The 17,764-nt window shown below is 45.9% G+C and overlaps 1 protein-coding gene and 2 long non-coding RNA genes across 4 annotated transcripts; 1 reads left to right on the forward strand and 2 right to left on the reverse strand.

Moving 5' to 3' along the window:
- Positions 1-4,501: 4,501 nt before the first annotated feature.
- On the reverse strand, positions 4,502-14,393 carry LOC115332656. 2 transcript variants are annotated; one of them, XR_005714812.3, is made up of 4 exons: positions 13,990-14,393; positions 10,008-10,108; positions 9,667-9,834; positions 4,502-5,973 (listed from the first exon to the last, which is right to left on the reverse strand). XR_005714812.3 is itself a non-coding variant. In XM_040206352.3 (3 exons), the coding sequence occupies exons 1-3, from the start codon at positions 14,078-14,080 to the stop codon at positions 5,615-5,617; spliced, it is 618 nt and encodes a 205-aa protein (XP_040062286.1). In that variant the 5' UTR covers positions 14,081-14,126; the 3' UTR covers positions 4,502-5,614. The 2 variants fall into 2 exon arrangements, 1 of the variants encoding a protein (XP_040062286.1); XM_040206352.3 differs by lacking the exon at positions 10,008-10,108 and having other exon boundaries at positions 13,990-14,126.
- Positions 10,531-12,688, forward strand: LOC121045953. Its single transcript, XR_005797935.2, has 2 exons — positions 10,531-10,780; positions 11,564-12,688. It is a non-coding gene; the product is annotated as an uncharacterized LOC121045953 (long non-coding RNA).
- LOC115312718 lies at positions 12,591-13,839 on the reverse strand. The gene is made up of 2 exons (XR_003917252.4): positions 13,536-13,839; positions 12,591-12,818 (listed from the first exon to the last, which is right to left on the reverse strand). It is a non-coding gene; the product is annotated as an uncharacterized LOC115312718 (long non-coding RNA).
- Positions 14,394-17,764: the final 3,371 nt, after the last annotated feature.

Consider the following 17,764-nt stretch of genomic DNA (forward strand, 5'->3'; position numbering starts at 1 on the left):
GGGGGGGGGGGGGGCAGTAAAGCGATATTAGTATATTCTTCGGGCTGAAATGTGAACCTAGTTGACTAGCTATCAGGTGACCTGCTGAATAAAAGTATATTTGACAGACAGAGAGATACTACGCCTAAACTTAGCCAAATGGTTCTAGCCGGTAGCACGGAGACGAATGCGGACAAACTGAGGAGAGTCTTCATCGGAGATTCACTCAGAACCTCTCTGCATTGAACTTGACTTCGAATCCTGAACGGATAAAGTGAGTATCTTTTGTGGCCAGTCAACCTGAGCAATGTAGACATATATTGCTGCTGGCTTCGACGGGGGTATAATATAAATATTGGAGGCGCGATAGATCCTAATGCCGTGGCAGCTTCTAACTTTGCGAGACGCGTCCCCCACCTTTTTAAAGCAGATAATTTCTCTCATTAATCATATGCAGCGAGCAGGTTTTTCTGAATCAAGTAATTGCGAAATTAGCCCAACTCCTTCAGTGTGGTCCAGAGGTCCAGAGGCGAAAAGCAGCCAAAATGAATAGCCAACGCACCGGCCGGCGTGGGTGGCTCAAACTTGAAGCTAATCGAGCACAACCAAACTCAAGAAAAGCAGCTATCGAACCTTCCCATTCACTTGACTGCAACATTGGTGTTCCCCCCAGTGAAACACTTTGTCTGTCGACCTCAGTCCACTGTTCTACATCCTTATAGAGAAACCACTTATCAGTTACCAAGTAGTCGTCACTTTGAATGTGATTCAAGACAGACAAGAAATCAAAACGTTTTTCCGTGATTCCTGCCCATCCAAGAAATAGAAAGCACATGACCGTGTGTTGTGGAGTAAACGGGCTTTCAAACACGTGATGGAAGGAAGCAATCTATCTGAGGCTTCACCACACTAATGAACACTCAGGCAAACTTAAGAAATTTTCGGACCTTCGTCAAATTACATTGATCGCCACCGCGCCGGCAACACGTGTCCGCGAAAGCCACCAGAGACGCGGAGGGGCACGGAGCGACCTGGACCGGCTGGTTCCCGGTTTTCCCGCTTGGCGGCGTCCGTTTTGCTGGAGTCGCGAAAAAATGGTGTTTTTCTTTCAAATTGGTCGGATTAAAAACCGTGCTAAAACGGCTCCGTACGTGTATTTATGTGCACTGTCAGACACTGTTAGTGCGAACGCGACGTCGGCGCTTTTCAGCATGAGGGATATACGCATATACGTGCCAGACCCATGTGGCCAGACCATAGAGTTATTATAATGTACGCTAGAGGTTCAACTGGCGCTAGTGTGCTGCTGCAAATTGAAGCAGACAGCAACCAGTCCGAAATTGACTTCCGGTAATGCATTTTCTCTCTGCGCTCGATTAAAAGAGCAAATATCACGAATAATTTGTACGTGCAAGGCACATGGGAACATTTCTCAGTCACGCAGACGAAATAACTGGTCAGTTACAGCATTTTTATTTGAAATTCGTGGCATAAAAAACGGTGTTAAAACCGCTTCGTGCGTGTATTTATGTGCACTGTCGGACACTGTAAGCGCGAACACGGCGTCAGCGCTTTCCAGCATGGGGGATATACGTGCCAAAACGAACGAATTACATGTGAAAAACCAAGAGAGACGGCAATAGCTACGCAGTAACACTGGATAAGTAACTCCTTATGCATGCAGACGATCAAAATAAATTGAAAGCCACGTAATATACTAGTAGTCAGATATGCAATAAATAAGTACTGCTTTATTCTTTCTGCCCGTGAATATGTGTGAAGATGCTTGTTCTGGGTTCAAATCATCAGCCGAACGCTCCAAATCTTTGCAAATAGGGAGAAGCAGAGAACAGGTGCCTGGTTAAAACTGCCCGACATGGGAAATAATGAAAAGACACACCTTTCGTAGCCCACATACTTTATTTTTTGAACTGATCGTCAAGATGCACGACGGAGTCATTTTCATATGGTGAGTGACAGAACGGGCATATTAGCAACATATAAGCGCCACCGGAATGCTAGCGAACCTTGAACGCACTCTACATTCCTTTCGATTGTTATTTTGCTTAGAATCGTCGCTCATTTTTACATACCTGCCATGGAACCCATACCTGCCATAGGTTTGGGCCTGAAATATAGCGAAGTTTAACATCGTTCAATAGTAAAGAAAAATGCTGTAACTAAAGCAATTACACATTCACCATATCAATAAAGGTACATACTATCCGGTACAACTGAAATAAGAAAAGTTATTTGTGTTATTTTCCGGCGAAGACACAAAATTCTCGCGCGTTTTCCCATAGGAATGCACAGGAGCACCGCAAAAGTAGACTGGTTGCTGTCTGCTTCAATTTGCCTCCCGGAAGTCGCATAGACACTAGCGCCAGTTGAACCTCTAGCGTACGTTATAATAACTCTATGTGCCAGACGAACGAAGAACATCTGGAAATAAAGGGAGATGGACGGCAAGAACTACGAAGTAACACTGGATCAGAAACTATACCCGTGCATGTACGATCAAAATAAATTGAAGGTCACATAATATATTCCGATTTTAAATAAGCAAGTACCGCTTTATTCTTTCTGCTCTGTGCGAAGATGTTTGTTCGTACGTTCAAGATATCACCCGCACGCTCGAAATCTTTGAGAAGAACTGCCCGATAAAAGCTGCCCGGCAGAGAAAACAATACCAAGAGACACCTTTCATACCCCACTTACTTTATTATCTACGTTTTGAATGTTCTTATCCGCTCATGCACGATGGGGTCATTTTCATATAGTGACAGGACTGGCATTATCAATATATATAAGCGTCACCGGAACGCTGGCGAGCGTTGAACACATTCCATATTCCTTTTGATTGTAATTTTGCTTTGAATCGTCGCTTGTTTTTACACACCTGCCGCGGAACACACGTTTGGGGCTGAAATGTAGCGCAAGTTAAACATCGCTCACTGATGAAGAAAAATGTGTTAACTAAAGCAATTACACTTTCACAGTGCTAATTAAGACACATACTATTCGATACGACCGAAATAACCAAAGTGCTCCGTGTTATTTTCTGGCGAAGAGACAAAATGCACGCGCGTTTTCCCATAGGAATGCACAGGAGCACCGCAAAAGTAGACTGGTTGCTGTCTGCTTCAATTTGCGTCACGGAAGTCGCATACACTCTAGCGCCAGTTGAACCTCTAGCGTACATTATAGTAACTCTATGGTTTGGACACCCCTTAAAAGACTTATGGGCAGTCGAGGAAGTTGGCGGGAAGGAAGTGGCCGAGTGGGCTAACGCACCTCAGCTCGAAAGCTTGCACTGGGAACCTTCTGGGTTTGAATGCCACTGCCCCCGCCCATGAGTTAGCGATTAGTGATTAAGTAAGCGTATGTTTGTGTTGAATGCACTGTGGCGATTGTGTGCTAGAAATGTGAGTGTGCATGGTTATATGTTACGGCTTGCAAATGGGGAAGAACTGAAATAAACTATAAATAATCGGCTTCCTATTTTGGATACGTTTAATTGGACGGTGACTAGCGCCACCTGGATTACTGATTTCCAGTTTCAAATTTTGTTGCGCCTGCCACCTGGTAATACGTGGCATAGCCGCGCACATTTTTTTTTTTCACCGGAAATCACGTGACTAGTTGCGTTTCTAGTCTTCCGCCGGGAGGTAGCGCTAGTTACTAGCTAGAGGTAGTAAAATACATGGATTCTACTTTGAGGCTAGTAACAGTTACTAGCTTCTTGACCTAGTAACCCGTGACTAGCTTGACCGTTACTACCTAAGGTTACTAGGTACCTAGTAACATATGTGACAAGCGGTTACTAGATCTTACCTAGTGAATACTACTAGCTTCTTTTTTTTTTTAAGAGTGGGGGGGGGGGGGGGGGGTGTCTACGTCAGCGCAATCCGTATAGGTCGGATTGCGCCGGCAGGGAGCACATAGCTCGGGTTGCAAGGCTGGCAAACCGCCAAGCCAGCATACGCGCACGTGGGGATGCGCACGCCGGGATGCGCAGCGAAAAAGCAATTGTATAAAAAATAAAAAGAGCAACCAATAAAAACAAAAGAAGTGGAGGATGGCAAAAGCAAGGGGAAGGGCACCTGCGCGCGTGGGGAGGGCAGGGAGTGCCCGCTGTTGAAGCTGTTGAAACGGTCGCGTTCGCTCATTTTCCCAAACACCACTGTCACTGTGCGACTTCTGAGCCCCAAAATAAAAAGATTTCGTCAAGTGGAGTGTTTTGACAACAAGTGTTGAGCAATCGCACTTTGAACGCCTTATGTTTTTGTTTACCCTTTCCTTTCCCCGTTATTGCTCCTGTTTCCGGCTTGAGCGGTGTCACCGTCAGGTCTCGACACCCCCCCCCCCCCCCCCCCTGAGGTCACATGACCAGACCTGGGGGGGTCACGTAAACCTCAGTTTACCTTTTTTTTATACTTTATTCGCTATCAATTTTCCTAACCACTTCGTTCTGTTTTCTTTTTAAATCTAATAAAAGTTACTCGCTATCATCAAAACTGTATTGTGTTGTTTTTTTATTTTACGACATGCTTTTTAGAGAGTGACAGCATCTGGCGACATGGTGTCCGCCCATCTTGACCTAAAACAAAGTTCTGTGTCACTCAAGGAATTTCACAAAGGTACTCAGGGGAAACCTGGAAAACTCAGGGAATTTGAAAATGCCAACTTGGTAGACACATTGAATAACTCTATGGCAGATCACTACCTCAAACTTTCGTTATTGCGGGACTGCTTTTTAAAAACTCTTTGCTGTTGAGAGGGCGCAAATGCATTGAACTCTATGGACGTTCGCTGGGGCCGCCAGATTTGTTCGTTGCCGCGAGAATTTCGTTCTTGAAAGGTTCAACTGTATTAGCAAAATACGAATCTAAATTAATTTATCCCACCCAAAATAAATTCCATGGCCCCTTTTCAAACACGGTGATTTTATCCAAGCCTCGGGTAAAAACAGTTTATCTTTCTCGGCTCCCGATTGGACGCGTCGCAGGTTTCTGCCGGGCAAGCTTTGTCAACTAACGTCCCAACTTTTTACCCCCGCACGGATGGTGAGAGATATCTCGCGGTGGCTGATGTTCGTTCTGAACCTTTCTTTATCCACCGGTGTATTTGGACGTCTGTACGGCAACAAAATGACTGAAAACTTGCAAATTAAGCACAGGTTGTGGATTGCTTGCTTTATAGAATAGCAGACACACAATTCAAGCTCGTGTCCGATTTTGTTGCTCGTGGCACATCATTTTTTTAGCAGAAAATTCACTTTTTCTGCAGTTCTACTGTCCTGCATGGTGGACAAACCAGTCATCTGCTCTTGTTCCCTGCCTAAGTGATGCATGACGGGAGTGCATTCAGGTACACACTTAATTCTCAGGGTGCAGCGAGCGCATGCACGTGTGGAGTGCCGGCGGCGAAACAAACTCACTTCATGTTGCGAGTGGGTGCGCATGGGCACGAGTGCAGCGAAACAAACTCGCTATTAGTTTTCACATGTAGTCATGCACTGTGCACGAGCATGTAGCTTCATCTTGCATCTTGTTCGCATGCAGAAGTTGCTTCGACGGCGTAGCAGAAATTACACTAGCCTTGACAATAAAGAACAAAGAGGCTTACGCCGAGCCTAGACACTGGTGCAAAAGACGGCCGAGCCAGAAAACCTAAGCCAAGTCGCCACAAAATTATGTTTCGAAATGGCTGAATTGGCAAGACTGAACCGCCACCAAACATGTTCTGTTGTAGAACACAAAAGTACATCCCCTGACACGAGCGTCCAAAATATACTTACAATGGCTAGCGACGCCTCATAAAGGTCATGCAGTGACCCTCTGCTTGGCCGGTTAAGCCACACGCAGTGCCGTGCAGAGTACAGGACGACGCCCGTGAGCCAGCCGGTGCGGTGACTCCGGGCCTGCCCGTAGTGTTCCGCTGCTACCTTGGACAAGGTGAAAGCGAGCTCATCGATGCCATGATCCCCGGGACCTGTGGTGTATAACTATTGTGATTAAAAGTCTTACAGTCGCCGACCAATGTCACATAGTCAAATGAAAATGAAAGAAGCGAGATGTCTTCTTCCAAATTTTGCTGTTCTCTATTTTTGTTCCTTTTACATCTCTAGTTGTAAGATCAATGTTGACCAAGTTCTTTTTTGTTATCAACTTGTTCGCATTAAAATCTAAAATTTTTAGGGGTGTGCGAATACCGAATAGTAGCTTTCGAATCGAATACCGAATCGAATCAAGAAAAAAAACCCGAATATCGAATCGAATATCGAATAGTGATTTTATTCGTAGGAATTTTTCAAAGTGTGCTGCGAATGCGATTATTATATGTGCAGAGTATGCGCCTGGTGCAGAATATACGTCTTGTACAAAGCAAAAGCCAAAAAGTAAAAAAGTTCCGGTGAAAAAAAAAAAAAAGCAGTTGCTGTTGAACGTTGGGCACTAAAGATCCAATTTTATGGTGCAAACATAATCTATCTACCCTAAACGTCACAAAAAAAAAAAAGTTACAGCCACGCGTGCCTTTCTTTTCTCTTTAAAAACACAACCTAACACTGCAACTTTTTTTTTAAATATTTGTATATCTCAGAAAAGGGGCAGTCTGCGATAGTTGGTCTCCATTTTAAGGAAAAAAAATGTCACCTGGGATTTGATTTTACATAAATAAATTGACAGGTGTTAAATCTGAGTAAACAGCAACAAGGTAAACAAGGTGGTGTTGGGTAAACTGGCTTAAACAATATAATCTAAAGTAAGAAAAAAAAAACGTGGTTAGGTGGCTCAAGTCACCGTCCAACTGCCGCTACGCATCCATTTTTCCGTTTATCTATCCTGTTATAGAGAGCCTTGATTTAAAAGAGGGAGCAACCGAAACTGAAACCACAGAGACGGCTCCATCGCAGATTGATTGTGAATGCGCATGTGTTGTGTTGTCGCGTGGAAAGAAGGCGAACAAACAGAAGAGCGACGACGCCTGCCCGAACCTGACCGACGCTTCCGTCTTTTCGGCACCTTCTCGCGGTTCGTAATTCAAACGCGGCTATCGAGCTGTTGGAAACCCTCTCAAATCTAGGCACACTAGTTTTCCGTTCCGTTTCTTCCGCGCCAAGCCTAATTCTTTTCACGAGTAAAGCCCCTCGTTTCAAATTGAAGCGCCGATGTAAAACATACTTGCCGCACTCGCAGAAATCGGCTACTGCACCACTGCACGATCACAGAAAGAAAACCAACGTTACCACGTCGGCGAAACCAACCGAGTTGTCGTTCTGATTCGGAATCAGAATTTGCGGTTCCAAAAGAACGACAACGATAACTCAAATGGTTTCGCCGGCGTGGTAACGTTGGTTTTCTTTCTGTGATCGTGCAGTGGCGCAGTAGCCGATTTCTGCGAGTGCGGCAAGTGTGTTTTAGATCGGCGCTTCAATTTGAAACGAGGAGTTTTACTCGTGAAAAGAATTAGGCTTGGCGCGGAATTCCGGCTTCCCAACAATTCCTCTCTGGAAGCGGCGCAAGCGGGATGTTTCAGTTGTGATTCAAGGGTAGATTGTGTCATGATCGTGAGTAAATCTTCGTGCTATAAAGTTTGTGGCGTTCGCTACTTTTCTTTTTTCTAACCTGTGCGTTAGATTTTTGTGGAATGGTAGGACCAAGAGGTGTTTCTCGAATGGTCTGTCTAACATCACGGCGCTTACATCGGGAGAAAAAACTGCTTTTTTGTTTGCTCCGCGCCCACCGCACGTCTTTGGCCGAATATATCGAATATTCGAGTAACCGAATACTAGGAATTCGATTCGCGAATCGAATTATTCGGGAACTTTCTATTCGATTCGAATTCGCATATTCGAGTATTCGCACACCCCTAAAAATTTTACAACAGGGTAGAGTTGTAAAACCAAGAGGGGCTACCCAACACACGCATGCAGCCCCCCCACCCCACTTCATGGGGGTGGTCCTACAGAAGTATGTAGCTGCGCTGCAGAGAAGCATGATACACATGATCTACACGGACTTTTAGCTGCATTCTTCCATGAATCTAATGTCCGCCTGGCCGTATAACTTATAATTATCATAACTTTCACTTTTTCTTTGAAATCTGTAAATGTTAAAAAAGAAAACCTGTATAACCATAGCTAAAAAAAAATCTGACATTTGAATTGCTAAAAACAGTTTGGGGACTTCCAAGAGCGATTATTGCATAAAACAGCTTGTCAATGGTCAGAGCCTAGCAAAGCTCAACCACCACCAGCATGGCACTGCCAACAGCGCTGATGTCACTTGCATGACACATCCACATGCCGTGCCAATCATACATGGAACGCATGAAAGCATGGCGGGCAGTCCATGCAGCATTGACTGTTGGTGGCTGCGGAAGCTCGGCGCAGACACAGAAGCACCAAAGGCGGAGGATGGCACATGTTTTCTGTTGCAGCAATGTCCTTTTGCTCGGCACACCGCCAAAAAACATTTCGGATTGGCGTTCAACATTTCTAATGGTAATCGTCTTATCTGTATGTACTTGGCCGAAAGAACCGTGAGGACATTGAGAAAATCGTGTTCCGCAGTCAATTTACCTGCCCTTCGTAGTACACTATGTACTGGCGCGTGACATTGCTGTGTGTTCCTAGTATTATATTTCTTTTTTAGATGGCTGCAAAAGACGAGGACAAAGACATTACAGCAGCACTGCCAATAGTTTCTCCATGTTGAGTGCTGAATTCCTGTGAAGCAGGATACGTTTCTCAAACCTTGATGGCGCCATGGCCACAAAACGAACAAGTGATATCAATGCATGCCTTTTATATGGTCGGTGACAACTCAAGAAGGTAGGGGAAGAAAAAGGAAGGTGGGAGAGGACGAGATGGATGCAACGCCGGCGAAGGGAGAGGGTTTGACCAGCATTGTGTCCGCTTCCTCCTCTCCCACCTTCTTTCCCCTGACCCTACCTCCTTAACCTGCAACATAGTTCAAATCAAACTGCAAAATTTCTTCGAGGCTCGAAAGTGAAAGCAGCTTGTCAGGATGTATTTTGTGTGAATACCATTTAGCTGAAGCACATTGTTTTTGTGGACTCAAGGTACGTGGCTAAAAAGTCAATGCCAGTGATCTTTGTGAGAAAAAGAACACTTAAAAGATATCCTCGGCCGCAGTTGGCTCTTTAGGTCACATATTTGACGATAGGTATTGTTAACACATATTTATGTGAACACCAGGATGCTGTTTTGATGGTAACATACTAAATGGTGATAAAAACAAAAAAAACAAAGCTGGGAGTAGAAGCACATTATCTACCTTTCCCTACCAAAGAACAATGAAACGATTAGTCACCTGCTCAGGACTTTGGTCGTCTGCTTAGTTGTGGGCGACGCCTCTGCGAGCATCAACAACAGCCCTTATTTTAGCGTGCAGAGAGCCATACAGTGCTTCTGTAAAGGATGCCTTCACCATCAGACTTTTAACAGAGCGGTCACTCCTTTTTTTTTCTGCGCACCGAACGAAAGGACGGTACAGTAGCAGACGACGCCAGCGTGCACGGCTGCTGGCGTCGCTGCGTGTGCTCCAAGCTTCCGCGGGTGCTTGCGATCTTTGCTGCATGGAGCACTGGCTACGCACTCGCGTGTTCCCTTCAAGATTGGACTGCTCAGTGCACCGCTAGGAAAAGCAGTACAAAACATACCGCGACGATGCATCAGGGGCATGCACTGGTCCCCTGAAGTGTGCTTCGAACCATGTGCAGTGCAGGGTGCAGCACAGCATCCGCGTGAGTCAGCCGCGGCAGTGATTCGGGGCTCGTAGTGTTCTGCGGCTGCCTTGAAAAAGTGAGGGCCAGCTCTTCGCACCTCCTCTGAAAAACGTTTTACAACAGAGAGGTCAGTTATCTCCCTGCCTCTCATTGCCTTTCTGCTGTCCTGTCCTGTGTTCGAGAGCAATCGCTGCTATATTGTGTCTCAGCACGATCACCTTAGTCATACGAAGGAACGTGCAGATAAAGATCATTATTATTAAAGCACGTCTTACCTTCACATTCAAACTTCGGGCCTCCTGCTTTGTCCTCGCGTGTGGCGGCAAGCGTCTGTTGAGGCCACCATGCTTCGAGACGATCCTCGCGTGGTTCAAACCTGCGTTAGACTTTTTTTTTTTTTTTTTTAATTACGCCCTGGCAGCTTGTTTAAGCGCCTCTCGGCGTGTTCCCGCGCAGACAGTGACAGGCGAAGCATCAGATTCTACGCTTGCTTCGTTGGGCCTTCCTGTCTCGTTGAAAAACTGGATCGAAGTCTGTGTCGATGGCATGCAATCATTGGTATAGGGACTTATTGAGCACTTGCGGTCATACGGAAGCTTCCAAACTTGTGAGCGCGATCCTAAACCTTTGCGGAGGGCTCTGCTAGCCGTCACGTCCGCATGTTCTACCGAATGATTTCGGGCGAGCGGTTGGTAAAGGCAAAGCCGCCTGGTAAAGGTAGCTCAAGAAACAAATCGACACGTTGAGCGGGACCGAAGCGCTCAAGTTTCGCCACCGACTACAGCGCCATTCCAGCCCCTGGCGGGACGCCCGAACCCGAGTGGCTCGTTGTTTTTCGCCTCGCTTCTCCGTCGTAGGCGGTCGGATATGACATTCATTGCGATAGAGACGATATAAAAGCCCGGCTAAGCACAAATGTTTCGTTGTTGATCGCAGCAACAACCTCCGATATTGTTGTAGTCAATCCTTAAAATTCTACCGCTCCCCTGAAAAGCCGTGCGAGACTCGAACGGCGCCAAGCCTGGACCACGTCGGTGCTCCGACAAAAGTAAGTCTCTCGTTCGTTGGAAGATCAGTTTTGCTAAATACACGAGAAAACCTAAATGGAATTGGTGTCCGAATAGAAACAGAATGACTACCGAACGCGGGAAAGTCAGTTGACTGGAAATGCATGACGGAATATTTGTTTTTTAGTGCGCGTCTGTCGCTTCCCTCGAGGTGTTTGACGAGGCTTCGGTCGCTATGTTGGATCCCTTTGGCACGGATATTTCAACTATAATCACTGGCAGGGTGAGAACGGCAGGGAGAAGCTTTAGTTCCTCCAGCACTAGCTTCCAACCTTCGACAGGGTTTCTATCTTGCGACCGTCGAGCGTTCACGTGCAGCCACATCGCAGCGAAGAGCAACGAAGACGTGCTAGAGCTCGGCCGTTCACAAGAGACGCCCTGCATGCCTTTTTGACTTTGTCAGCATATGTCTAGCTAGGGGAGGGGCTTTTGGGGGTTGCGAGTGCAGCTTTCTTCTGCCGTGTGTGTTTCTTAATCGCTGTTCCCGTTTTTTTAGCTGTTTATAGCCATAATATACGACGCTATAATACACGCATGCATCCCCCCCCCCCCTCCTTTCCCACACAACACACACAAGGAATGCACCTCCAAACCGCCTCAACCAGCCAGCCACCCGCCCCCCCCCCCCCCCCCTTTTTTTTTTTTAAATAAAAAGAAACCCTGATTATGTTTTTACTTGCCAGAGACAATAATCGTTTCTATTATTTCGTGTCGATTTCCTACTCATCACACCAGAGATCTTATATTATTGATTTATTTTTCAGTGGGGGTGGTTCAGTTTTGATTCCGCCAACGTCAGCGGGGATGTGCAGCGTGCACTTCATGAACACCTGCAAGGACAACGCTCAGGCTCATCCTGCAACAAGTTACTAGACGAGATGCCAGCTGAGATAAAGACTAATTGCAGGGAACCTACCAACCCTGTAATTGCTCGTGAATGATTCTTAGTTAATTTAAATTAATTTTCACCCCCTCGCTCGAAGATACAGGTGACCTTTCCTCATCTATTTTGCATTCTCTATATGTGCCCGGTTCTTAGCCTGTTAAAAGTATCGTTAGTTGATTGGCAACTTCTGTCTTTGAGTTACATGTTTTGGTTTAGTCTGTACCCCAAGATTCAGTATAGCTTGGCTAAAGATGGATAAGCTAAGGTGACGACTGCTTTCTCACGAACTGGGAGACATCTTTCGTGAGATCTGGAATATGAACAGCTGATCTGCCGTGCAAGATCCCTGAAGTAGTCGGGGTTCTCGGCCCTACAATTTCTTGGACAGTCCTTGCTTCTCGAGATGTGTACATCATCTACAAGTATCCTGCCGGCCATACTTCGAGTCTGCTCCAATGTCACCGTGTTAAGAGTATGAGAAGAATTTTTATATTGTCACAAGGTTGTGTGTTTACCTACTCGTGGTTGTGATAAAACTCAATAAACATCTTTTTCACTGTCAACAAAACATTTCTGAAAGCGTTGCATTATGTTGCTGTACCATATTTTCCAGACTATAGTCTGCAGGGGCAAATTTGGGGTAAAAAGAGTTTGCTTAGATTGTGCACATACGGTGCATCGTCCGCACGTGGTGCTTAGTCGTCACGAATATCCTCTCATAGACACAAAGAAGCTGGTATTATACGTAAATTATCATTTACGTACTCTTTCATTCACCAAATCGGTCGTCTCGTCATAATCAACGATATTGAAAAACAAAAATTTTGCATAGTCCGCACAGCCTAAGATTCCAACTTTTAAAAGTATAGCCCGGAAATTACGGTACATTCCTGGAAACGCTCGAAAACATGCCACGAAAAACTTTATTCAGTGAAGCAGCAATTAAACACTGGCATGCATGGATTATGTTTCTAGAAAATAAAAGTTGTTCTACTGATGACAACCTATCATGTGTCACTGGTGTTTCCTTTGCTCCACAACATTTTCCTCCTAAAATGTCCCACACAGTAAAGTATGAATCAAGCCCCCAGCCAATATCTGGAAATCTTGCATGTGGACTGGACAACTTGAACCTGAAAGAGAAATGAAGTTTTTTATGAATCCATCCAACTGAACATTGTCATGAAAATTCGACTAAAATTATGTGCAGTCATATGCATAGCAGACATTTATGCTGGAGATTTAGTCTAGGCTAGCCTCTTTTCGTTTTCAACTGTTTTGCCCCTCTTTCTGACAGAATCTCGCGGCACATTATTGCTCATACTCGCAGAAAAAGAACCATTAATCAGCAGGAGCAGGTCCCAGTAACTGCAACCTACTGCCTCAGTGAAGTGGGACAAAAAAACCTGATAATAAATCTACGAAGCCTTTGTTCAGGTCGTGCCCTGGCGTTTTAGTTCCCTACTGCTGAGGCAGGCTGATGCAGGAAGAGTGTTCAACAATGCTAATAAAATTACGAGCGTCGGCACAATACTCGCACCGGTCCGCGACTCCAGCCCAGCGAGGACGTGCAGTCTCAACTGTACGCGGGGGCTTATCTCTTCCCGGAATTATCACCCTATGCCCGCATGATCCCCGACACGTAAATATTTCTTCGACGTGGGCGAGCCCGAAAAGCTATCCTACTCGTAGCCTCTAGTGCGAGAACGTAGTCTGCCGGTGGTTCAGCGACCGAAAAATAGTATCCCGACGTCGTCTAACAGGACTCACGAGAACAGTGGTTTATTGTGATCAGTAATCTTAAAGGCACAATGTTATTACAGCGCAAAATTTAAACAAGGGACGCTCACCTGTAAAGTTATCTCGTAGACGCCGCACGGGCGACACGACCGTACTTGCGAGGCGGACCCGACTCGTTGGCGGGGAAATCAACCGCTTTCTCGGTGGAAGATGCGTGTTATTGAAGCTTCTCTATCGTATCTTGACTCACCATGAGAAATAACTCTCGCACGCTTTCTATCTTTCTCTAAATCTTCACTGTACGCTCGAAACACCTGCGACGCCAATGCAACGCTACGAACACGACCGACGCGACACGACCATGTGTTGTACTGCGGTGGCGCTACCATCGCAATTTCGAAGCGCCCCCTGGTTGGGCGAATCGATTCTGATGGCATCAGCATTCAGCACCGACCGACCATTCCCGCCATTTCTGGTAGCGCCTTTGTTCCCGGACGCACCGGACTAAATTATGTCAAACGACTCCAAACGGAACTGAAGCACTAAAGTGCGGTGAACACTCACCTTTATGAATACCTCCTGTTCTTGGTGTTCTTGGAGATGCACGAGAGGTATTTGGCGGCTCTGGCGGTTCGCGATCGACGCCGGCACTCATCCGGCGAAGCTGAGTGCATACATTGGAGAGTTTTAGTAGATCGTTCCCATGACTCCGATAACGATATCCCGATACTCCGCCACCGCCTCCCTTGCGCATGCATAGTATCGTTATCGGGGCTATCGGAGGTATCGGAACGATCTACGTTGTCAACGGCTGCCACTGAGCACGGTCAACCTCGTTCCACTCGAGAACTTGAGCTGCTTGAGCTGGTTATCGACGGTTAATAGTACGTCGCCACTCAAAAGCGAGAAAAAAAAAAAAGCGCGGGAACACGATACCAACGATACCCCCAAGCTGCGTGATTGGTTAGCTGGTGCATAGAGTTATTATAATGTACGCTAGAGGTTCAAGTGGCGCTTGTGTGCTGACTCAAATTGAAGCAGACAGCAACCAGTCGAAAATTGACTTCCGGTAATGCATTTCTATGGGAAAAAGTGAGTGCATTTTCTCTCTGCGCTCGATCATAAGAGCAAATATCCCGAATAATCCATACGTACTAGGTAGCTTGGAACATTTCTCAGTCAGGCCGACGAAATAATTGGTCAGTTACGGTGTTTTTCTTTCAAATTCATCGCATTAAAAACGGTGCTAAAACAGCTTCGTACGTGTATTTATGTGCATTGTCGGACACTGTTAGCGCGAACACGACGTCTGCGCTTTTCAGCGTGGGGGATATACGTGCCAAACGAAAGAACAAGATCTGGAAACTAAGAAAGACGGCAAAAACTACGCAGTAACACCGGATCAGTAACTACACGTGCATATACGATCAAAATTAATTGAAGGCCACGTAATCTATTCCTACTTTAAATAAGTAAGTACCATTTTATTCTTTCTGCTCTGAGCGAAGCTGCTTGTTCTACGTTCAAAATATCACTCGCACGCTCGAAATCTTTGAGAACAAGCGCCCGATAAAAGCTGCCCGGCAGAGAAAACAATACGAAGAGACAACTTTTATAGCCCACGGACTTTATTCTCTACATTTTGAATGTTTTTATCCGCTCATGCACGACGGGGTCATTTTTTATATAGTGACAGGACTGGCATATTATCAATATACAAGCGTCACCGGATTGCTGGCGAGCCTTGAACACACTCTACATTCCTTTCGATTGTAATATTGCTTCGAATCGTCGCTTGTTGCTACACACCTGCTGCGGAAAACACGTTTGGGACTGAAATGTAGCGAAGTTAAACATCGGTCACTGATGAAGAAAAATGCGATAACTAAAGCAATTACACTTTTACAGTGTTAATCAAGGTACATACTATTCGGTACGACCCAAATAGCCAAAGTGTTCCGTGTTATTTTCCGGCGAAGAGACAAAATGCACGCGCGCTTTCCCAAAGGAATACACAGGAAGACTGGAAAAGTAGACTGGTTGCTGTCTGCTTCAATTTGCGTCACGGAAGTCGCATAGACACTAGCGCCAGTTGAACCTCTAGCGTACATTATAATAACTCTATGAGCTGGTGATGGCAAGCGTACAAAAACGACAAGTACCGGTGACGATACACTTTTGGTGTTGTTAGATCGGCTGCTTTGAATCGTAGCGTCGGCTGCGCTAGGACTTGGTGTAAAACGGAGTGTAGAAAACGTAGAACGAAAACAAAAACATTGCCCCCGCGGCCAAGGGCGCCAAGGGCGCCAAGGCGGAACTAGAGCACTATATAGCTCCTACGGAGCAGAGTAGCGCAATCCTTTGAACCTCGTGTTTTGCCGACAAGATGGCCGACAGAGCGGCTCGGCGCGAGTCACGTGGTACTCAGGGTTCCAAGAGGCGGCCCGCCCTATGGGAGAATACATGGAGATCGATACAACACGGCTGATTAAAAAATGAACAGAGAGTTCACAATTTTCAAAACTAGTCTGTCGTGAAGTTAGTAAAGCACTAAACACTTTGTCAAAGTTTTAATAATACGGCGGATGCGTGTGCAAATTTTGAGAAGGCAATTTCTGAGGCAATGGCGTTTGAAGCAGACGATTTTTGCTCGCAGCGGAGATGGGCTTTTCGGGTTGGCCGGAGCGGGTCACGTGAATGGTGTGACGTCGCCGTGTCGTCTGCTGCATGATGCCGCTCAAGCAATTTTTTAAAAAAAGTCAGGTTCTTGCGGGTCACAAAACTTAGCGCAAATTATTCTAAAATGTTCCATTATTATGTCACAAACGATTGACATTCCGTATATTCCCACAATACTGAAGAAACAACGATTTTCTCACGTTCTCCATGCATTTCTGACCGCAGTTGGAACCTCCGGGCGTTCGCCGCTAGTCGCCGAGAGGCGGCGTTCTAGATTGCGCTACTCTGCTCCGAAGGAGCTATATAGTGCTCTAGGCGGAACAGAACAGAACCGTACCAGCCAAAATTAAAAAAATCAAACAAGAAAAAAAAAAGAAGAAAAAGTAAAAACAAGAAAAGGAAGGCGGCCTAGTTAAAGTTACACGTAATTAAAACCTCAGAAGACGAGAGAAAAAAATACAAGACACAAAATGTTTAAATTTTTAAAACGTTTCTGAATTGCACTCATTTTTTTTTTTCATACTAGCAGCACTAGCAGTTGGCAACCTCAGAGAGGATCGCACAAAAGAACGGAGACGCCTAACCCTAACTAAGCAACATGTCTCGGGACTTCATGTCTGCGCAAATGAAAGAATTTGAGGAAATGCTCAAAAACGCAGACATAAAACCTCCTTTCATTGGGGTATATAGGGGCGAGGGGAGCTGGGAGTGGAGTGATGGAGCGGTAGGTGAGAAATTCAAAACTCCCTGGGTAACCTATCTCCCTCCCTCCGAAGCAGTGTCAAAAGCAGTCTACTCGAAGTTTCTTTGTTGCATCCTGGGAGACTTCTCCAACGTCACTGATGTAATAGATCTCATGACCAAAGTGATTCTGTTGACACCTGACCCAGAAGACAACTCCAACTTCCTATTCACCACCATTTTCAGTCCAACGGCCACAGAGGAGATCTACAAGGTGGAACTTGTCTCAGCGAAAGGTGCCTCTTCCTCCAAGTGCTCCCGACATGTCACTGAGAAGTTTGACAAGGCCCTGGCCTACGAAAAAGCTGCCCCTCTGGAGATGGCCCGATTCAAGCGCGGAGGGGAAAAAGTTGACCCCGAAACAAGAGTGGAGCAGGACCTTCGAGATGCCTCCTCTGCGGCCACCACAAAAGACATTGCACAGTTTGACATTGAGACAATCTGGAATGCTCTCCAAGAAAACCCTCCGACTGAGAGGACCCTTGTGGCCAAGCAGATGCTGAGCTTTATAGCTCTAGTCTGCACCCGTCTTTGTGTTGATGGGGTTTCTCAGGTGAGAAAGTATTTCCAGACAAGAGCATCTAAAGCTTTTGTGGGAACATGCAACCCAGTGGGACTGCCCATCTCTCTCCCTGTTCCTGCCACAGACCTCTTGATACATATCTCGAACTTCTTTCCCAAAGGGTGCTCGAGACATCAGGAGTTGTTCTACTACCTGGTAGGGGCCAGGTATGCATTCGATAACAAAAGTGCTGATAAAGAATATGCAGCGAACTCTCGCCTCCGATGTAGGTACATGGATGAAGGGTGTCTTCTTCACCTCAAATTGAATGGTCTCGGGCTAATGACCCTGCTCTTGAAGGCATGTCGAGAGGCCTGTTGTACTCCAGCATGGTTGGTTGAAGCAGCCACTAATGTC

The sequence above is a fragment of the Ixodes scapularis genome, unplaced genomic scaffold (assembly GCF_016920785.2).
Source record: "Ixodes scapularis isolate PalLabHiFi unplaced genomic scaffold, ASM1692078v2 PGA_scaffold12__126_contigs__length_90152505, whole genome shotgun sequence".
Classification (NCBI taxonomy): Eukaryota; Metazoa; Arthropoda; class Arachnida; order Ixodida; family Ixodidae; genus Ixodes; species Ixodes scapularis.